Source organism: Procambarus clarkii, chromosome 30, assembly GCF_040958095.1.
Source record: "Procambarus clarkii isolate CNS0578487 chromosome 30, FALCON_Pclarkii_2.0, whole genome shotgun sequence".
NCBI classification, from domain to species: Eukaryota; Metazoa; Arthropoda; class Malacostraca; order Decapoda; family Cambaridae; genus Procambarus; species Procambarus clarkii.
This window is the reverse complement of record NC_091179.1, coordinates 3,839,600-3,863,891: the sequence shown is the minus strand read 5'-3', so window position 1 is coordinate 3,863,891 and position 24,292 is coordinate 3,839,600. Positions and strand designations below refer to the sequence as shown.

Here is a 24,292-nt window from a genome sequence, read left to right as displayed (position 1 = left end):
AGTAGCCAGAACGCACTTCTCAGCCTACTATGCAAGGCCCGATTTGCCTAATAAGACAAGTTTTACTGAATTACTATATTTTCTATAATTTTTTTCTTATGAAATGATAGAGCTACCCATTTTATTACTTATGAGGTCAATTTTTTTTTATTGGAGTTAAAATTAACGTAGATATATGACCGAACCTAACCTATCTTTATAGGTTAGGTTAGGTTAGGTAGCCGAAAAAGTTAGGTTAGGTTAGGTAGGTTAGGTAGTCGAAAAACAATTAATTCAGTAAAACTTGGCTTATTAGGCAAATTGGGCCTTGCATAGTAGGCTGAGAAGTGCGTTCTGGCTACTAGGTACGACATATATATATATACATATATATATATATATATATATATATATATATATATATATATATATATATATATATATATATTTATATATATAAATATATATATGTCGTACCTAATAGCCAGAACGCACTTCTCAGCCTACTATTCAAGGCCCGATTTGCCTAATAAGCCAAGTTTTCATGAATTAATGTTTTTTCGTCTACCTAACCTACCTAACCTAACCTAACCTAGCTTTTTTTGGCTACCTAACCTAACCTTACCTATATATATAGGTTAGGTTAGGTTAGGTAGGGTTGGTTAGGTTCGGTCATATATCTACGTTAATATAAACTCCAATAAAAAAAAATTGACCTCATACATAGAGAAAAGGGTTGCTTTATCATTTCATAAGAAGAAAATTATAGTAAATATATTAATTCAGGAAAACTTGGCTTATTAGGCAAATCGGGCCTTGAATAGTAGGCTGAGAAGTGAGTTCTGGCTACTAGGTACGACATATATATATTTATCATCACAAAATATATATATATATATATATATATATATATATATATATATATATATATATATATATATATATATATATATATATGTCGTACCTAGTAGCCAGAACGCACTTCTCGGCCTACTATGCAAGGCCCGATTTGCCTAATAAGCCAAGTTTTCATGAATTAATATATTTTCTCTAATTTTTTTCTTATGAAATGATAAAGCTACCTATTTCAATATGTATGAGGTAAAAAACAAATTCTTGGAGGTAAAATTAACGTAGATATATGCCCGAACCTAACCAACTCTACCTAACCTAACCTAACCTATCTTTATAAGTTAGGTTAGATTAAGTAGCCGAAAAAGTTAGGTTAGGTTAAGTTAGGTAGGTTAGGTAGTCGAAAATCAATTAGTTCATGAAAACTTGGCTTATTAGGCAAATCGGGCCTTGCATAGTAGGCTGAGAAGTGCGTTCTGGCTACTAGGTACGACATATATATATATATATATATATATATATATATATATATATATATATATATATATATATATATATATATATATATATATATATATATATATTTATATATATATATGTCGTACCTAGTAGCCAGAACGCACTTCTCAGCCTAATATGCAAGACCAAATTTGCCTAATAAGCCAAGTTTTCCTGAATTAATATATTTTCTCTAATTTTTTTCTTATGAAATGATAAAGCTACCCATTTCATTATGTATGAGGTCATTTTTTTTTATTGGAGTTAAAATTAACGTAGATATATGACCGAACCTAACCAACCCTACCTAACCTAACCTAACCTATCTTTATAGGTTAGGTTAGGTTAGGTAGCCGAAAAAGTTAGGTTAGGTTAGGTTAGGTAGGTTAGGTAGTCGAAAAACAATTAATTCATGAAAACTTGGCTTACTAGGCAAATTTGGCCTTGCATAGTAGGCTGAGAAGTGAGTTCTGGCTACTAGGTACGACATATATATATATATATATATTTATATATATATATATATATATATATATATATATATATATATATATATATATATATATATATATATATATATACATATATATGTCGTACCTAGTAGCCAGAACTCACTTCTCAGCCTACTATGCAAGGCCAAATTTGCCTAGTAAGCCAAGTTTTCATGAATTAATTGTTTTTCGACTACCTAACCTACCTAACCTAACCTAACCTAACTTTTTCGGCAACCTAACCTAACCTAACCTATAAAGATAGGTTAGGTTAGGTTAGGTAGGGTTGGTTAGGTTCGGTCATATATCTACGTTAATTTTAACTCCAATAAAAAAAATTGACCTCACACATAATGAAATGGGTAGCTTTATCATTTCATAAGAAAAAAATTAAAGAAAATATATTAATTCAGGAAAACTTGGCTTATTAGGCAAATCGGGCCTTGCATAGTAGGCTGAGAAGTGCGTTCTGGCTACTAGGTACGACATATATATATATATATATATATATATATATATATATATATATATATATATATATATATATATATATATATATATATATATAACTGAAAACTCACACCCCAAAAGTGACTCGAACCCATACTGCAAGGAGCACTTTGCAACTGGTGTACAGGGCACCTAATCCACTCGATGATCACGAACATACAAAAGCTGATGGCAGCCGAGGCTATTTGCCCATCAGCCTACCGGCACTCTGATGGTATTCTTGGGCATAGTATTTTATCAAGTCACCTCATTCTTTGGGGCACACATGAGGAACACAAATGCGAACAAGCTTGAATGGCCCCAGGCATATATGCAATGAGGTGATTTGATTAAATACTGTACCCAAGATTACCATCAGAGTGCCGGCTGGCTGATGGGCAAATAGCCTCGGCTACCATCAGCTTTTGTCTGGTCATGATGGTCGAGTGGATTCAGTGCCCTGTACACCAGTTGCAAAGTGCTCCTGGCAGTATGGGTTCGAGTCACTTCTGGGGGGTGAGTTTTCAGTTGCATATATGCCTGGGGACCATTCAGGCTTGTTTGCATATATATATATATATATATATATATATATATATATATATATATATATATATATATATATATATATATATATATATATATATATATATATATATATATATATATATATATATATATATAGATAGATAGATAGATAGATAGATAGATAGATAGATAGATAGATAGATAGATAGATAGATAGATAGATAGCCACAGCAATCTTTCCCTATCTCACAGTCCTCCCCACCATTCCGCCCTCTCCCATTCCTTCATCCTCCCAACCATTCCTCACTCCCTTGTTCCCTCGTACTCCCAACCATTCCCCACTCCACCGTCCCCTCGTCATCTCCCCCGTTTCCCCCCTCCTCCGTCCCTTTGTCTTTCCCCCCCATCTCCCACTCCATCGTCCTCTCGTCCTCCCCACCAACTCCCATTCCTCGTCGCCTCGTCCTCCCTACCAATCCCCCCTCCCTTGTCTCCTCGTCCTCCCCCATAATCCCCTACTCCTCTGTCCCCTAGTCCTCCTCTCCATTCTCTGTTTCCCTGTTCCCTCTTCCCCACCATCCCCAACTCCCCCGGCTCCTTGTCCTTCCCTCCATTACCCCCTCTCCTGTCCCCTCGTCCTCCCAACCATCCATCACTCCAGCCCCCTCGTCCTCCCCACCATTCCCCACTCCCACGTCCAATGCATTTCCAAATGGTCTGATGTTCCCATCATGTCATTTCCGCCAGGCTCATCAGGGGGATACACTAGAGTAAGACCTCAGCACTTTAAGGAGATGACAAACCCAGTTTTCGGTGAGGTTGCTGAGACACTACTGTCAAAGGTCACGAAGTTTGTCAACGACTGCCTCTCTAGGCTGATCCCAGATACAATTAAACCCATCTTCTTCAGAGCATCCCATTGTGCCATTTAGAAGAAAGATGGTGGAGTCAGACCCATTGCCGTGGGTAACACACTTCAGCGCCTTGTTGCTAGGTCAGTTGTCAGAAAAATTAACATAGACGCTGCAACGATGCTTCGACCCCATCAACTAGGTTTTGGTGTTCCCCATTGCTGTGAAGCAGCAGCTCATGCAGCACGAGCCTATATTAAACACCTACCAGAACATAAGACATTAATTAAATTAGACTTTAAAAATTCCTTCAACCAGGTAAAAAGTGATGTGGTACTGGAAGCAGTTCGAACAAGCTTTTCTTCTCTACTCCCCTTCGTCTCAGCAGGGTACAGTAGGGAATCGACACTGTTGTTTGGGGAACATGAAGTTGTTTCTGCAGAAGGTGTCCAGCAGGGAGACCCACTTGCCCCTTTCCTTTTCTGCATGGCAGCTAAAGAGGTCACAAGCAGGTTGTCCAGCGAATTCACCATCTGGTTCCTGGGACACAGGAATCCCTGCTAGGAGATCTTCAGCTAGTGAAATCGAAGGGAGAGGATCTAGGCCTTACACTAAATCCATCAAAGTGTGAAATTATCTCATCCAGCCAACCAGACATAGATGCAGTGCGAATCTCATTGCCAGGAGCCCCAGTGATCGCTCCCACCAACAGTGTGCTGCTAGGGGGCACCTCTGGGCTCGAACGCCATTGAGGAAGTCCTCGAAGAAAAGCTTAACGACCTGAGGAGGATGGAGGAAAGAATAGGGGCTTTGGATGCTCACGATGCTTTGTATCTTCTTACAAGATGCTTGGCCTTGCCCAGACTTACCTATTTCCCTCAGGTGTGCTCCTTCCTTCGACAGCCCAAAATTAACGGAATACAACTCACTTCTAAAGTCAATAACTATGAAAGTGTTAAACTTCTCCCTGCAAGATGACCAGTGGACCCCAAGCAACGCTTCCAGTTAGACTCGGGGGGATAGGTATTCGCAAGGCGACACAGTTAGCATTACCGACATTCTTATCCTCGACCAGTGCTACAAGTGAATTAGTGAATGAAACACCACCAGAATACCTAAGGAACTCCATTGGAATTCGTGATCCCAAATTTGTGGAAGGAGTTGGTCAGTGGGACTCTCTTCCCAATTCACGCACTCAACCAACTTTTCCAAACGACGGCAAACACCAAATGGGAAAGCCCCATAGTGGAGAACATCTCCAAAGCATTGCTGGAGGCAGCTTCTGAGAAGGAAAGAGCGCGTCTCGTAGCAGTCTCCTCCTCCCAAGCCAGGGACTTCCTGTTGGCAGTCCCTAATTCCGTCTTGGACACCTGCCAGGACCATCGGGCCTTAAGTATTAGTGTTGCCCTGCGCCTTGCCGCCCCTATCTCCACCGAGCTCCGGTGTATTTGCGGCCATGCAAGGCAGACCAATACGGCAGCCAATCTGTCGTAAGACACAGGGAAAGATTGCCAGACATGAAGCAGTCAATAACATCATGAAGAGAAGTTTGGCTACAGCTGGGTGTCCAGCAAAAAGGGACCCTCAGTTGCGCAGACCTGACAACAGTCAAAAACGCCCAGATGGAGTCACCTTGCAGCCATGGAAGGAAGGAAAACAGGTCGTATTGGATTACACGTGTGCATCTACATTGGCTGATACCTATCTACCTTACACCTCAGCGGAGGAAGGTAGGGCAGCCACCTTCACAGAGACCCAGAAAATCAACAAGTACAGAAACCTAGAACGTTGTTACAGGTTCGTGCCGATAGGCTCTGAAACTCTGGGCGCCTGGGGTAAATGGGCACTTAAGTTTTTAAAGGAGGTAGGCGAGGAACTCATTGGGAAAACTAGAGACCCACGAGCGGTCAGTTTCTTGTTCCAGCGCCTCAGTGTCGCAGTTCAGAGGGGAAATGCGTGCTGTATCCTGGGTACACACCCAACCTCCGAGGAGTTGGACGAGGTCTTCGAACGCTGATTGTTATATTGTTATACATATGTGTGGAATGACATTGTCATTCATTTCATTAAGGGCCTCGACTAATCAAATGTCATTCAGTGACTGATGAAGATTAAGCCACGCAAGAGGTAGCCCTTATATGAGTACCCCGTAAGTGGTAGATTTTTTGGAGTGAATGTGATCTTTGGTCGTGACTCATTGAGTGTGTCCGCTCGCCCATAAATACTGGCTCACTGTGTGAGGTGGAACCATTCATCCTCATCGCTTGGTGCATTTAACATCTCTCCCTTCTCCCGCTGCTCTCCAGCACCAGACCGGATTACCCAAAGCAGATATAATACGCTCGCCCTGTGTAAGAAATAAATTTAGTCTTTTCAAGTAAACTGAATAATTTGCGCTTTTACTTCAAGATTTCAGTGTATATATAGCCGTTTTGTTTAGATCTGTTTGTACTGTGTATAGCAAGGAGGTATAACATCTATCCAGTTTGATGTTGAAAGAATAAAGTCACCAGCTACAACTGAATTGTAAATGTTACATTGGGCTGTAATTTTTATACAATGATTCATATATAATTTTATAATTTTCAAGTGATCGAGAAAAGACCTGTGAAAGATTTTTATAATTAATTGTGTTTATTATAATTTAATTCTTATGAATATGCCATGCAATTATTAGCATAGGTATGTTTTATTAAAACACATGATTACAGCCCCAGTTTTTGATGGCCTGTTATCACAAGTGAAAACATAATATTTTGGAATAGAGTATTATGTCTCGTAGATTCTACAATTCGAATCTAACCAAACTTCAGTGATATCTTCAATATAACAACATTCCTTGATGAAAATGATCTCATGATCAGAAAACTTATTCTGCGTGCTATAAGTAGTCACATAAACATTTAAGAAAGAAGTTTGTTTAATTGCTATCAAGTCCTTATATTAACCTTCAAAGGTTTCTAAAACAATTACAAAGAATTTTCATGTTAACTCGAGCTGGAAAGTCTGTCCTTGATAGCAGGTAGACATGAATGAAACAAGTGAGTCGCTGTGGCTGGCATGAGGGAAACACGTGAGTGCCAGAGGTTGGCATAAGTAAAACTCGTGAGGGTCAGAGGCTGGCATGAGTGAAACAAGTGAGTGGCAGATGCTGGCATGAGTGAAACAATTGAGTGGAAGAGGCTGCATAAGTGAAACACGTGAGAAGCAGAGGTTTGCATGAGTGAAACACGTGAGTAGTAGAGGTTGACATGATTGAAACACGTAAGTAACAGAAGCTGACAAGAGTGAAGCACGTGACTGACAGAGGGTATCTGGAGCACCACAGGCTTTTTTATGTAAAACAGACTTTACTAGGTGCCACAGACTGCCTAGGGTGCCACAGACTGCCTTGGGTGGCATGTGCTGTCTTGGGTGACACCGGCTTTCTAGTGTGACATAGATTACATTAATTATCTTGGGCTTCCTAAGGCTGGGTGGTACAGGCTGTCTTGGGAGAAACATGATGCTTTGGGCGGCACAAACTCTCTTGTATGATAAAGATTTTCTTTAAGAGGTGCGGTCAGTATTAGGAGGCACAGGCTGTCTTGGGTGGCACAGTCGCTCTTGGGTGGCAGAGGCGGTTTTGGGTGGCAGAGGCGGTCTTGGGTGGCAGAAGAGGTCTTGGGTGTCAGAGGCGGTCATGGGAGTCAAAGGCGGTCATGGGAATCAGAGGCAGCCTTGGGTGGCAGAGGTGGTCTTGGGTGGCAGAGGTGATCTTGGGTGGCAGAGGCGGTCTTGTGTGGCAGAGGTGGTCTTCGGTGACAGAAGTGGTCTTGGGTGGCAGAGGCGGTCTTGGGTGGCAGAGGTGGTCTTGGGTGGCAGAGGTGGTCTTGGGTGGCAGAGGTGGTCTTGGGTGGCAGAGGTGGTCTTGGGTGGCAGAGATGGTCTTGGGTGGCAGAGGTGGTCTTAGGTGTTAGAGGCGGTCTTGGGTGTCAAAGGCGGTTTTGGGAGTCAGAGGCGGTCTTGGGTGGCAGAGGTGGTCTTGGGTGGCAGAGGTGATCTTGGGTGGCAGAGGTGGTCTTAGGTGGCAGAGGTGATCTTGGGTGGCAGAGGCGGTCTTGGGTGGCAGAGGTGGTCTTAGGTGGCAGAGGTGATCTTGGGTGGCAGAGGCGGTCTTGGGAGTCAGAGGCGGTCTTGGATGGCCGAAGCGGTCTTGGGTGGCAGAGGTGGTCTTAGGTGGCAGAGGTGATCTTGGGTGGCAGAGGCGGTCTTGGGAGTCAGAGGTGGTCTTAGGTGGCAGAGGTGATCTTGGGTGGCAGAGGCGGTCTTGGGAGTCAGAGGCGGTCTTGGGTGGCAGAGGTGATCTTGGGTGGCAGAGGCGGTCTTGGGAGTCAGAGGTGGTCTTGGGTGGCAGAGGTGATCTTGGGTGGCAGAGGCGGTTTTGGGAGTCAGAGGCGGTCTTGGATGGCCGAAGCGGTCTTGGGTGGCTGAGGTGGTCTTAGGTGTCAGAGGCGGTCTTAGGTGGCTGAGACGGTCTTGGGTGGCAGAGGTGGTGTTGGGTGGCAGAAGCGGTCTTGGGTGTTAGAGGCGGTCTTGGGTGGCAGAGGTGGTCTTAGGTGTCAGAGGTGGTCTTAGGTGGCTGAGGCGGTCTTGGGAGTCAGAGGCGGTCTTGGGTGGCAGAAGCGGTCTTGGGTGTTAGAGGCGGTCTTGGGTGGCAGAAGCGGTCTTGGGTGGCAGAGGTGGTGTTGGGTTGGCAGAGGTGGTCTTGGGTGTTAGAGGTGGTCTTGGGTGGCAGAAGCGGTCTTGGGTGGCAGAGGTGGACTTGGGTGGCCGAGGTGGTCTTGGGTGTTAGAGGTGGTCTTGGGTGGCAGAAGCGGTCTAGGGTGGCAGAGGTGGTGTTGGGTTGGCAGAGGTGGTCTTGGGTGTTAGAGGCGGTCTTGGGTGGCAGAAGCGGTCTAGGGTGACAGAGGTGGTCTTGGATTGGCAGAGGTGGTCTTGGGTGACAGGTGCGGTCTTGGGTGATAGAGGTGATCTTGGGTGGCAGAAGCGGTCTTGGGTGGCAGAGGTGGACTTGGGTGGCCGAGGTGGTCTTGGGTGTTAGAGTCGGTCTTGAGTGGCAGAAGCGGTCTAGGGTGGCAGAGGTGGTCTTGGGTTGGCAGAGGTGGTCTTGGGTGGCAGAGGTGGTCTTGGGTGTCAGAGGCGGTCTTGGGTGGCAGAGGTGGTCTTGGGTGGCAAAAGCGGTCTTGGGTGGCAGAGGTGGTCTTGGGTGGCAGAGGTGGTCTTGGGTGGCAGAGGTGGTCTTGGGTGGCAGAAGCGGTCTTGGGTGGCAAAGGTGGTCATGGGTGTTAGAGGCGGTCTTCGGTGTCAGAGGCAGTCTTGGGTGTTAGAGGCGGTCTTGGGTGGCAGAAGCGATCTTGGGTGGCAGAGGTGGTCTTGGGTGGCAGAGATGGTCTTGGGTGTCAGAGGCGGTCTTTGGTGGCAGAAGCTGTCTTGGGTGTTAGAGGCGGTCTTGGGTGGCAAAAGCGGTCTTGGGAGTCAGAGGTTGTCTTGGGTAGCAGAAGAGGTCTTGGGTATCAAAGGCGGCTTTGGGTGGCAGAGGCGGTCTTGGGTTTCAGAGGCGGTCTTGGGTGGCAGAGGCGGCCTTGGGTGGCAGAGGCGGTCTTGGGTGGCAGAAGCGGTCTTGGGTGGCAGCGATGTCTTGGGTGGCAGAAGCGGTCTTGGGAGTCAGATGTGGTCTTGTGTGGCAGAAGCCGTCTTGGGTGGCAAAGGCAGTCTTGGGAGTCAGAGCCGGTATTGAGAGTTAGCGGCGGTCTTGGGTGGCAAAGGCGGTCTTTGGTGGCAGAGGCGGTATTGAGTGGCAGAGGCTGTCTTGGTTTTAATAGGCTAGCTTGGGTGAAAGATGTATTCTTGGATTTAATCAACAATTTTGGATGCGATACATATTTTGCAAAACTAAAATACCTGTAAAATCATTTAGCAGAACAGAGCAACACCACTTCGTCCAAGATGGTTTAGAATCAGTCCCTAATATACCAGTGACTCTGGTTTAAGAAATGATTCAATATGTTTTCAAACATTCAATCTTCTTTAAACAAGCAGACTTTTAAAAATCGTTTGGAAGGACAGCCAAGCTGAACCATAATGCATCTCCTGCACCGTTCCATTGCATACCGGAAATTAAAATGTTCAATTTATTTATGGATTTTAGAATCATGCATTAGTTCTTCTTAATCAATTATGTGCATCTCATTTTCTTGACGACCTTCTAAACGTATGAATAACAATAATGAGAACTGTATTATTTGTGTCTTGACTAACTTCCTAGACTGTAGTCGTTATATCACAAAATCGAGCACCTGCAGATTAGTATCGTTTCCCATGTAGTGGATTTTTAGAGCAAAACTCTTCCAATTGGTCTAGAGTCATTGAATTTCTCTCAGTTCGTGCATGGCTTCACATCCTTCGTGATTCGTAATAACTCTGGACACACAATGAACATTTAAACTTACAGCGACTAAACTGTACTGGCATCTTATTATTTTAGACTGGAACTGAAAAATAAGTTTTTTTCACATTTCGAAAATGAGATATGAGTGGAACTGCTCGAAGTTCAAAACTCATTTGTTTTTACAATAATTCATCCCACCATTAAAACTTTGGGAAAATGCTAGTTGATCTATCCAGCAAACACTAAACACAAACTCAACCTAATATTATATACGCAGTTTTAAGATATAATAATAATGTTAACTTATATGTTAAAGAACGCCGACTTTGAATGCGCAATTCAGTAAAGCTATTGTGTTTTTACGTCGGTCGTTATGTATATTTATGTTTAAGTACATACTTCGTACTACATACTAAGAATTTCCCCGGAACGTCTGGGAGAAAATAAAGGAGAAATTTGGCATTTCATCCCTTTTTTCTGATCTCCTTATTCGTATATCATGAGTTGGTTGTATTTAAAGACTATCAATCGCAGGAAAGATATTACAGCCAACACTTTAAATCACTAACCAAGCAGCAGCAGGTGCACTTTAGTTATGAACGTAGTTCAGATGAAAAGTTAACTCTTATTTTGTATATATATATACACACCACTGATATATATATATATATATATATATATATATATATATATATATATATATATATATATATATATATATATATATATATATATATATATACTTTATTTATGTATGTACACATATATATTTACTTTATTTGAACTTTGTTACAAAAAAGGAGTTACATATGGGTTACAAAGATGGTTATCATAGGTTGTCGAGTTCCTCCAGCTCCTCAGATGGCGGGCAGGAACCCTGGATGCAGTGCGTATTTCCCCTCTGTATCGCCACACTGAGGCGCTGGAAAAGAAAGCTTGCAGCTCTTGGGTCCCTTGTTGTTTCAATGAGCCTAGAACCCTGTTCCTTCAAAAAACTGGTATATATATATATATATATATATATATATATATATATATATATATATATATATATATATATATATATATATATATATATATACACACGTCATGAGACACGTGTATATATATATATATATATATATATATATATATGTCATGAGACGATGTACTGTTAGAAAATGTACATTAGAAAACCAATATATATGATTTACTTCTAATAGAGTATTTATTTACAAAATTTATGTCGGGATATGGAATTATGGGTAATATAAGATATATATATATATATATATATATATATATATATATATATATATATATATATATATATATGTCGTACCTAGTAGCCAGAACGCACTTCTCAGCCTACTAAGCAAGGCCCGATTTGCCTAATAAGCCAAGTTTTTCTGAATTAATATATTTTCTCTAATTTTTTTCTTATGAAATGATAAAGCTACCCATTTCATTATGTATGAGGTCAATTTTTTTTATTGGAGTTAAAATTAACGTAGATATATGACCGAACCTAACCAACCCTACCTAACCTAACCTAACCTATCTTTATAGGTTAGGTTAGGTTAGGTAGCCGAAAAAGTTAGGTTAGGTGAGGTTAGGTAGGTTAGGTAGTCGAAAAACTATTAATTCATGAAAACTTGGCTTATTAGGCAAATTGGGCCTTGCATAGTAGGCTGAGAAGTGAGTTCTGGCTACTAGGTACGACATATATATATATATATATATATATATATATATATATATATATATATATATATATATATATATATATATATATATATATATAGACAAGGTAATTTTTTTAATTTGTTCATGTTCCTATGAAAAAAAAACTTCTGTGAATAATAATAATTGAATACTGTATAGTTTGGCATGACCAAAATGATTAACTTTAACATAAATAAGCTTCACAGCTTATGTAACTGTAATATTATCTTAATAATAAATGGAGGAATAAAAAATAAAAAAAATAAAACATTTCGTATTTACAGGTGAGACTATGCAAAGAAAGACCCATGCACGACACACACCTTTAGATATGCGTTCAAGGTTTGTAGACATGTATGCAGCTGGCAATTCGGCGCGTGTCATAGCCCAAAGAACCGGCAATAGCGTGTCCACTGTCTACAGGTGGATAAACAGGTGGAAGAAGGAGGGTCATGTCTACACAAAAATTCGCGGAAAACGCATGTTCATTATTATTCCACACGTAAGACCTTCGTTCACTGGGACAACCACTGATAACAAAAGCGATCCTCGAACCGCAGCTTTTATCTGGAAAATGCTGTTCGAAAACGAAGATAAATTGCGTTACAGCACACTGTGGCATTCGTACTACATGTGATTTGTCCTCTATATCACAACGCTCAATATTTCCACACAAATGCTGATGATAACAATATATATATATATATATATATATATATATATATATATATATATATATATTGTATGTATGTATGTATGTATGTATATATATATATATGTATGTATGTATGTATGTATGTATGTATATATATATATATATATATATATATATATATATATATATATATATATATATAATTATATTATATGATTATGTTATATAAAACCAAAGAATGTAGTGGATTTATGTAGACACTTCATTCAACTTCAGAGCTTTAACCTGAATAGAGATGTCAAGGAGAGTCCTTTGAAGGCGGCTAAGAGACATTCTTGGTATCTGTCAGAAATAAGTGTTGGATTGGCTTTTCTGCAGGAAGTATTACTATGACAGAGCAGGAAAAGATTTTACAGATTTTCGAAAAACCGTAATATAAGAAAGAATTGAAATGATCAGAGGATCCTTCAACTTGGTCTTTCAAGGGAAAACTTCGTTACCAGCCGTGTAAATAGAGAGTCTTTGGATAGTTAGGGTTTGGCAACGTGGAGGTATAGTGCAACGATGCACTATGAAGGTCCATTATGGCCTATAAAGTTTTGAATTACACTGTGGAAAGTGGCATTGCCCTCATAAAGAAATTCAACTAGTCTAAGATGTACAGCAGAATCAGTTGTAGTCGAGGGTCATCTACTACCAGAGAAAAAGCCGTCATCAAGGGAGCAAAAGCTGGAGTAGTGTATAATGTAGTTAACATTAGTATTAAGATCAGTTTAATAAAATTTATTTTTCGTTTTATTGGTTATAATTTAGAATAAAAAAATACATTTGAAATCTTGTTTTCTTATCTCATATGGATTAATATACTTTATAATAATAATCGGATTAAAATTTCAAAAGTATTCAGACTATGCAACTTCAAAATGTTATCTGATCTTCCTCAAATTTGGCAGACATCCTTTCCATATTAATACGAATGAGGCCATTTTGAGAGGTTATCTTGAGATGATTTCGGGGCTTTAGTGTCCCCGCGTCGGCCCGGTCCTCGACCAGGCCTCCACCCCCAGGAAGCAGCCTGTGACAGCTGACTAACACCCAGGTACCTATTTTACTGCTAGATAACAGAGGCATAGGGTGAAAGAAACTCTGCCTAATGTTTCTCGCCGGCGCCTGGGATATAACCCAGGACCACAGGATCACAAGTCCAGTGTGTTGTCCGCTCGGCCGCCCAGCTCCCCATGAACAAAGTCCGTGAATATGTCATATTTTATTTTATGCATATGGTATGAATCACATTTATGTGGAAGGAATATATAAGGAATTCAGAGATGACCTTGCAGGTTCTACCCTAACATTTGAAAATATTTTCTTCTCCTACTATTCCTAATGTTTCAATTTTATTCATTATTGTTTACTTATTACGTTCATTTAAATGTGTTTGAAGAACAATACTTTAATATAAATGGTATGTATATATTTATATATAGGTAAAAGAACTATAAGTAAAAAAGTGAAAATTGTAGGTTATTGAACCAACTGCAATTAAATGTGTTAATGCATAAGAGTTAAAAGGGAATGTACCTAAAAAAAATTATATTTAGTAAAAAATGTGTACATGTATATTATACAGATTTCAGAAATGTGAGAAATAAGATGAATGATTTCATATCACAGGTGAACATTGAAACCTAGACATAATAGCATTCACTGAAACCTGGCAGAATATAAACTTGAGGTACCTTCTGGCCAAATACCACATCAAAAGATATTCGCTCGTTAATTATAACAGAACAAATATAAAATTCATTTGAATTCCAATCTACGTGAAGGAGAATCCGAAGTGCAGCTCAAGTGATAAAGAAACACAAAAAGTTTATAGGTAATAAGGTGTGTTGAAAACTAAAAACTTCGTAATGTTTGTAATATACATTCTTCTTCCTCTGAATGAATTTGACAGTATTTCTATCTGGGAAGAAATAAAAAAATCATAAAATTCAATGACGTGTATATTGTTTTATACATTCATCGGGATATGGGGTAATGAGGTGGATGAGGGAGATAGATTAGACATTAAAAACAGGTCACTCATACACAAAAAAATTCGATCGAAAATAATTTGTTTCTGAGTTTACCAGAAACACACATCTTCCAAATTTGGTTGTTGAGAACAGAGGGACAGCGACTAATTATACTGAAATAGGCAATGAACAGGCTAAAATTTATCACAGAGAAATATATTTGTATGTCAACAGCGAGAGCAGAGATAGACTCAACACCAGTATTAGAGTACCATATATTCGAATGGCAGCGGATGATCAGTAGGACTCGAGTTAAAAAACGTGGAAATTAAAAAGAACTCGATGCGAGGATCAAAACTTGACAGTCCTCGCTTTCAGTATTTGGAGAATATGACAAATATCTAAATAATTTGTAAATAGAGAAGAAAATAGTAAACCTCTAAGAAAATTGTATAAAAGGAAAAAACCCTAAATGAATGATAAACAAAATTAAAAAGTTAATTCGGACAAAAAGTAAAAAAAATGTACAATCAGCAGAAAAAATCTATATAAATAAAAATGTAAATGTTCTTTTGTTCAAAATCGCTAATCTCCGAAAGTTCCTCACCGATTGCATTGAAATTTTGACACAACGTTCCATTCGCATCCGAGCAGGTTTTTTTGTTCGAAAGTCTAACTCCAAATATTAATAATAATTATATAAATTAAATCCAAACGATAGCTTCAAAGGACCACCTTTTTTATGAAAAGAAGGAAAAATGACTTAATGTGAAATGGACTCCATTAATCAGTGTCCTATGGATCTAAATTAAATCAATGAAATATTAATACAGCATTAAATGAACTGTAGTTCCAATTAATTAAAGAGAAAACTTAACACACCAATCTGGGGGGTTACATACTAAAGGATAAATATATCCATATTATTATTTAACGCTGGTTCTACATTAAATAAAGTAAATATTTGCAATGTTTATGAGTGTAAATTTATGTAATTACACCTTGACACATTACATACATCTATAATAAATAAATGGCACATGTATAGATAATAAATCATGGAAATAAATCATTTTATAATATAACTAAAGTATATACGAAAAATTAGTATGAGTGTTTAGCTGTCAAGAACACTTCACAACACCCAATTCGCGACTCAAATACTCGTAGACATAAACTTGTTGCCAAGGTTAATATTGGGAACACATGACAATGGAAGTTACATCGAGAGGAAGACTATCTCCGCTTGACCCCATGATCCACGCTGGAATCACAATGAAATTGTAGAAAATGTCTAGGCTAATAAAATATTCCACTATTCATTAGAAAAGGTGGGGAAATATATGCGAGGGAAACTAACATGGATTTTGTGGTCGTCTCGCTAAGTACCGACGAGCAGCCAACACGCTGGTTTATGTGTGCACACTAAATCAACTCACGTAGGAACTTTTATACTTATTCCGCTCGGCGAGAGTTTGTCTTGCAATTGCGGGAGTGGTTGTCGATCCTTGACATTCGTTAATGCAGAAAGTCGGATTACGAGATCAGTATTATGCTCCTAGCCACAAATTAATAGTAGTATTATCTCTACTCGATCACGTTGTTCTCTCTATAATGGCGTCCGAGTTGCAAGAGTAAGTGACGCTCCTCTCCCCCTTCCCTCTCGCTCGGATACGCTTGCGCAGAACGGTAAGAACGAACGCTTGCCGATGTAAGGCCTTTCTGAGGCATTTCTCGACAGTTCTCACCATCCGCTCATAAAAACCACCTTGCCATGGGGCTCTTAGAGGTATAAATTTCCAGTGGCACTGTCTTTGTTTTAGTACTGACTGTACCTCTGGATTGTTCCATATCTCTCGTTGACAGGATTTTCCGGCCACAAAACTTGACCCATTATCTGAAATCATTAATTTGGGGCAGGATCTGCGTGCAGCAAATCTACAAAAAGCTTGGATAAAGGCTTCTGCACTCAGGTCCAGAGTTACTTTTAAGTGTACGTCTTTTGTGGTTACACACGTGAGGAGGTAAATATAGGCTTTCACCGGAAAGTGCCTGTTAAAATTAAAGCTCCCGTGTAGTCAACCCCCTTTGGTCTCAATGGGACGAAGGTGGACTCGCTATGATATGACCCAAGAACTCACTCCTTGGGTAGTGGTGGAGGTACTGGGTAAGGACACACTCGAGCATCATATCTCCTGCAGACTACACAAGATTTAATAAGTGATTTGACAGTTTGGCGACCTTGAGGAAGCCAAAATTTCTGCCTAAGATCAGTGAGAGTGTCTAACACTCCACCATGTAAAATGCCATGTTGATGGTGATGTAAAACTATAAGTTTAGTGACGATGTGATTGCGTGGTAACAATATTGGATTCATGGTTTCCAAACCAATCTCTGCATGAGGCAGACGTCCTCCACACCTTAGTATATTATGGTTATTTGAATCATACCAAATTCAAAGAGACTTAATTTATCTGGAAGATTCTCATAGTTACTCCCATAAGTCTCTTGTTGAGCTCGTTTGATTCAATATTTGATAAGACTGGGAAATCTATGTCTGATCCCCATCTTGCTGAGACAATCAAATACGATGTCATTTACTCTCAGTAACATACTTAGACTACAATAATTATGAGGATTGATAGTCAAGGTTCGAGGTGGTTCTGGATCCACCCTGGGTGTAGTGATGTTGGTCACTATGACTTGTGACTTTTATTTAGGCTACTGACCACTAATCAGCCATGGGGAGCCATTAAACCACATCTGAGCCTTAACTAACTGTTTTAGTGTTAAACCTCTTGATAGGTAATCGGCTGGATTGTTCTTAGTTGGGACATGTCGTCTCTATTTATATCCAGTCAGATAGTTCATGCATATCCCAAACTCAATTGTTAACGTAAGGAGTTTTGTTATTATTTCTGACTCATTGTAAGATTGCCTCATTGTCTGACCACACTACTATCTCACCAAAGTGAATATTGTTTAGTGTCTTAGCCAGGCAATGAGCCAACCTAACTCCCACTAATAAGGCAGTTAACTCCATTTGGGGTAAGGGTCTCTTTTTAATTGGGGGCCACTCTTGCCTTTGAAGTAAGTAGAAATGCCTGTTGTGTGTTAACTAAATAGGCTACCGCGCCATATGCTTTGCCCGAGGCATCGTAGAACACATGTAAATTAGTGGGTAAGTTCTGTCCTAAGGCGTTACGTTGAAATTTCAGAACACTTAGTTGGTTGAAATCCGTACCGTGCTCTCACCCAGAGCTCAGGATGGAAGCGAGTCGATGAACAACTCTGTTGGGTAAGGCAGGTCCTAGTAAACAACGGCTTCTCCAAAGGTTTCGTTGAAGACATCATAAGAAGGAAGGTGAAACGCCATGCAACCTCTGAAGAGACAACTAACACAACACCTGTACCCCCTATTAGACTATTTTACAGGAACTTCTTTTCCACAGCTCATAAAACGGAGGAAAGGGTCCTGAAAGATATTGTTAATAGAAACGTTATCCCTACAAACAAAAATCAGAAGATACAATTGACGATTTACTATAAAACCAAGAAAACTGCCAACCTATTCATGAGAAACTCTCCAGACACAAAGCAGAACGCTTTAAAAGAGACCAATGTCGTCTATGCCTTCAAATGCCCACTTGGGGACTGTAAGCCTCAAAGAACTCAGTATATAGGCAAGACAACAACATCTCTTTCCAGGCGATTAACGATGCATAAGCAGCAGGGCTCCATTAAGGAACATATAATCTCTTCCCACAACCAGACCATCACCAGAGAAGTCTTAACAAAAAACACAGAAATCATCGATAGATACAGCGATAGCAGGCGGCTTGATATCCGCGAGGCACTACACATTAAGATTTCAACACCAGCAATCAACAGCCAATTAATGCACAACTATATTCTACCCACTTCAAGACTCCGCACCAATATAGAAGCATCAAGAAATATGGGCCAATAGGCCCTTTGCATTTACTTCCATTCTTCCCCTCTAACTTTACCCAATATTACCCAATATTTCGTGTTCTATCTTGTGTTGAAAGTTTGTTTTCACCTCATCCAAAACTGTTGAAACATATCACCCTCACCCAAATGCAGGTATATAAAATGAAAAGCCGTTTGGATTATAGCATAGTAAGAAATCTGTTTAGTGTTACTGGTTATAGTTGTGTGTGTGTGTGTAAACTAAAGTTTTTGAAAATGTAATAAGTTATTATTATGTTATTATTATGTTATTATTATGATATTATTATGTTATTATTATGTAATCTGCCCGAAACGCTGCGCGTGCTAGTGGCTTTACAAGACTGTAATTACCATATTTGTATCCTCACATTCCTTATGTACATTCTTGTATATGCATAAATAAAATAAATAAATAAAATAAATTACGAAACGTGTTCAAGTGTCGCGTCAGACTAGAAATAAAAATGAATTTTGGAGAACTGATTTTTCAATTACCATCGACAGTGAAAAGAAACATAGGAAATATTGAGAAAATTCGTGTTAGAATTATTAATCTTACTTTTTCGGTCATATTTAATAATTATATATATATATATATATATATATATATATATATATATATATATATATATATATATATATATATATATATATATATATATATATATATATATATATATATATATATATATATATATATATATATATATATATATATATATATATATATATATCCAGTGTAATTGGCCTGTTATGTTGGACATTGTCTTCTGTGTTGGCATCGATATGTTCTTGTCTTGTCCTTACTCTCATGGTGGGTAGAGTAAATAGTTCCGTGATTTGGGTGTTCATGGTAGGTCGCTCTATTCTTATGTGAATTGCCTCAAGAATTTGTAATCTTCTTGAATCTTGGGTTTTGTCTATTATGCAAGTATTCTTGTTCAACATTTCTCTTGTTAGAGTAATGTCATGGGCTTGTCTCATGTGATTCCTAGGGGCACCAGATTGAAGATGGCATGTCAAACGCCTCGTCAGCTTGGTCGACGTCATACCTATGTACTTACATTGAAGGTTACATCCTTCGTGGGGGCAAGTGTACATGTATACAACGCTTGTATACTAATGCGGGTATAAAATCAACTAGTATTGTAAGATCTGTTCACTTGAGAATGAACCATGGAGGTTCGAAACGTCGTGCAAATTATACAAATAAGTGTAATACACTCTATATTAAATCACTTCTTTTCTTCACCTTAAAAGTACGAAAATGAGTTTTGGAGAACTCCTATTTCAATTAAGCCCTGATGCTAAGAAAATAGTTAGAGGGATAGAAGCCCTAAACCAGAAAATAATAAATACAGAATATGCGGTCATATTCAATGAAACATGTTTGAAAGAAAACCTGCTGCCAGTATACACCAATATATATATATATATATATATATATATATATATATATATATATATATATATATATATATATATATATATATATATATATATATATATATATATATATATATATATATTTATATATATATATATATATATATATATATATATATATTTATATATATATATATATAATGTATACATATATATATATATAATGTATATATATATATATATATATATATATATATATATATATATATATATATATATATATATATATATATATATATATATATATATTAGTATATTTTGGTAGCAGTCTTTCCTGTAGACATATATTATTAAATATGACCGAAAAAGTAAGAATAATAATTCTAACACGAATTTTCTCAATCTTTCGTACATTACGCTTCACTGTTGGAGGTAAATCAAAAATCAATTCTCCAAAATTCATTTTTATTTCTAGTCTGACGCGACACGGGCGCGTTTCGTAAAACTTATTACATTTTCAAAGACTTTAGTTCACAAATACACAACTGATTAGAACTTACGTATCTCCGATTTTATATCTACATTTGAGTGAGGTGGGAGGGGTGATGTGGCATTAACACAAGACAGAACAAGAGGGGATATTAATAAGGTATTAAAAGTATCAACACAAGACAGAACACAAACAATGGGTATTGAATAGAAGTGTTTGTAGAAAGCCTATTGGTCCATATTTCTTGATGCTTCTATATTGGAGCGGAGTCTTGAGGTGGGTAGAATATAGTTGTGCAATAATTGGCTGTTGATTGCTGGTGTTGACTTCTTGATGTGTAGTGCCTCGCAAACGTCAAGCCGCCTGCTATCGCTGTATCTATCGATGATTTCTGTGTTGTTTACTAGGATTTCTCTGGCGATGGTTTGGTTGTGGGAAGAGATTATATGTTCCTTAATGGAGCCCTGTTGCTTATGCATCGTTAAACGCCTAGAAAGAGATGTTGTTGTCTTGCCTATATACTGGGTTTTTTGGAGCTTACAGTCCCCAAGTGGGCATTTGAAGGCATAGACGACGTTAGTCTCTTTTAAAGCGTTTTGTTTTGTGTCTGGAGAGTTTCTCATGAGTAGGCTGGCCGTTTTTCTGGTTTTATAGTAAATCGTCAGTTGTATCCTCTGATTTTTGTCTGTAGGGATAACGTTTCTATTAACAATATCTTTCAGGACCCTTTCCTCCGTTTTATGAGCTGTGGAAAAGAAGTTCCTGTAAAATAGTATAATAGGGGGTATAGGTGTTGTGTTAGTTGTCTCTTCAGAGGTTGCATGGCTTTTCACTTTCCTTCTTATGATGTCTTCGATGAAACCATTGGAGAAGCCGTTATTGACTAGGACCTGCCTTATCCTACAGAGTTCTTCGTCGACTTGCTTCCATTCTGAGCTGTGGCTGAGAGCACGGTCGACATATGCGTTAACAACACTCCTCTTGTACCTGTCAGGGCAGTCACTGTTGGCATTTAGGCACATTCCTATGTTTGTTTCCTTAGTGTAGACTGCAGTGTGGAAACCTCCGCCCTTTTCCATGACTGTTACATCTAGAAAGGGCAGCTTCCCATCCTTTTCCATCTCGTAAGTGAAACGCAGCACGGAACTCTGCTCAAATGCCTCCTTCAACTCCTGCAGATGTCTGACATCAGGTACCTGTGTAAAAATGTCGTCAACATACCTGCAGTATATGGCCGGTTTCAAGTTCATGTCGACTAAGACTTTTTGCTCGATGGTACCCATGTAGAAGTTTGCAAACAGGACACCTAGGGGAGAACCCATGGCGACCCCATCTACTTGCTTATACATGTGCCCATCCGGGCTCAAGAAGGGTGCCTCTTTAGTACAAGCTTGGAGTAGTTTCCTCAGAATATTTTCTGGCATGTCAAGAGGAGTACAGGCTGGATCACGATACACTCTGTCGGCTATCATTCCGATTGTCTCGTCCACAGGTACGTTGGTAAACAGCATTTCTACGTCCAACGAGGCTCTTATCCCTGTGGCCCGTGTGCCCCGCAGTAAGTCAACAAATTCCTTTGGAGACTTCAGGCTGAAGGCGCAAGGAACATAAGGAGTCAGCAGGCCGTTGAGTCGCTTCGCCAGTCTGTACGTGGGTGTGGGTATCTGGCTAATGATTGGCCGAAGTGGGTTTCCAGGCTTGTGCGTCTTGACATTTCCATACGCATATCCAGGTTTATATTCCCCAATGATCTTTGGCAGGTGGAGTCCGGATTTCTTGGCGTTCACAGTTTCGATCAGTTTGTTGACCTTTGCTTTTAATTCGGCTGTAGTGTCCTTCGTTACCCTTTGGAACTTAGTTTGGTCAGAGAATATGATGTTCATTTTCGCCAGATATTCGTCTTTTTTAAGAATGACATATATTGGCGACTTGTCACCTCTCCTGACAACTATCTCCTTGTTCTCACGAAGGCTTTTAGCTTCGACATGAACTTGAAACCGGCCATATACTGCAGGTATGTTGACAACATTTTTACACAGGTACCTGATGTCAGACATCTGCAGGAGCTGAAGGAGGCATTTGAGCAGAGTTCCGTGCTGCGTTTCACTTACGAGACGGAAAAGGATGGGAAGCTGCCTTTTCTACATGTAACAGTCATGGAAAAGGGCGGAGGTTTCCACACTGCAGTCTACACTAAGGAAACAAACATAGGAATGTGCCTAAATGCCAACAGCGACTGCCCCGACAGGTACAAGAGGAGTGTTGTTAACGCATACGTCGACCGTGCTCTCAGCCACAGCTCAGAATGGAAGCAAGTCGACGAAGAACTCTGTAGGGTAAGGCAGGTTCTAGTCAATAACGGCTTCTCCAATGGTTTCATCGAAGACATCATAAGAAGGAAAGTGAAAAGCCATGCAACCTCTGAAGAGACAACTAACACAACACCTATACCCCCTATTAGACTATTTTACAGGAACTTCTTTTCCACAGCTCATAAAACGGAGGAAAGGGTCCTGAAAGATATTGTTAATAGAAACGTTATCCCTACAGACAAAAATCAGAGGATACAACTGACGATTTACTATAAAACCAGAAAAACGGCCAGCCTACTCATGAGAAACTCTCCAGACACAAAACAGAACGCTTTAAAAGAGACTAACGTCGTCTATGCCTTCAAATGCCCACTTGGGGACTGTAAGCTCCAAAAAACCCAGTATATAGGCAAGACAACAACATCTCTTTCTAGGCGTTTAACGATGCATAAGCAACAGGGCTCCATTAAGGAACATATAATCTCTTCCCATAACCAAACCATCGCCAGAGAAATCCTAGTAAACAACACAGAAATCATCGATAGATACAGCGATAGCAGGCGGCTTGACGTTTGCGAGGCACTACACATCAAGAAGTCAACACCAGCAATCAACAGCCAATTATTGCACAACTATATTCTACCCACCTCAAGACTCCGCTCCAATATAGAAGCATCAAGAAATATGGACCAATAGGCTTTCTACAAACACTTCTATTCAATACCCATTGTTTCTGTTCTGTCTTGTGTTGATACTTTTAATACCCTATTAATATCCCCTGTTCTGTCTTGTGTTAATGCCACATCATCCTTCCCACCTCACTCAAATGTAGATATAATATCAGAGAGACGTAAGTTCTAATCAGTTGTGTATTTGTGAAGTCTTTGAAAATGTAATAAGTTTTACGAAACGCGCCCGTGTCGCGTCAGACTAGAAATAAAAATGAATTTTGGAGAAGTGATTTTTTATTTACCTCCAACAGTGAAGCGTAATGTACTAAAGATTGAGAAAATTCGTGTTAGAATTATTAATCTTACTTTTTCGGTCATATTTAATAATATATGTCTACAGGAAAGACTGCTACCAAAATATACTAATATATATATATATATATATATATATATATATATATATATATATATATATATATATATATATATATATATATATATATATATATATATATATATATATATATATATATATATATATATATATATGCAAACAAGCCTGAATGGTCCCCAGGACTATATACAACTGAAAACTCACACCCCAGAAGTGACTCGAACCCATACTGCGAGGAGCAACGCAACTGGTATGTACAGGGACGCCTTAATCCGCTTGACCATCACGACCGGACATAAAGAAGTGATAGCTGAAGCTATTTGAACCACTTCCCCGCTGGCACTCGGATGGTAATCTTGGGCATAGCATTTTATGGAAGTGGTTCAAATAGCTTCGGCTATCACTTCCTTATGTCCGGTCGTGATGGTCAAGCGGATTAAGGCGTCCCTGTACATACCAGTTGCGTTGCTCCTGGCAGTATGGGTTCGAGTAACTTCTGGGGTGTAAGTTTTCAGTTGTATATAGTCCTGGGGACCATTCAGGCTTGTTTGCATTTGTGTTCCTCACGT

At 39.3% G+C, this 24,292-nt stretch overlaps 1 protein-coding gene across 1 annotated transcript in view; it reads right to left on the bottom strand.

The window, feature by feature from the left end:
• Positions 1-8,327: 8,327 nt before the first annotated feature.
• Positions 8,328-24,292, bottom strand: part of LOC138369832 (uncharacterized) — a 79,010-nt gene continuing 63,045 nt past the window's right edge. The window contains exon 2 of the mRNA XM_069333572.1: positions 8,328-8,988. Within this exon, the coding sequence (XP_069189673.1) occupies positions 8,328-8,988 (661 nt within the window). The remainder of the gene's footprint in view (positions 8,989-24,292) is intronic.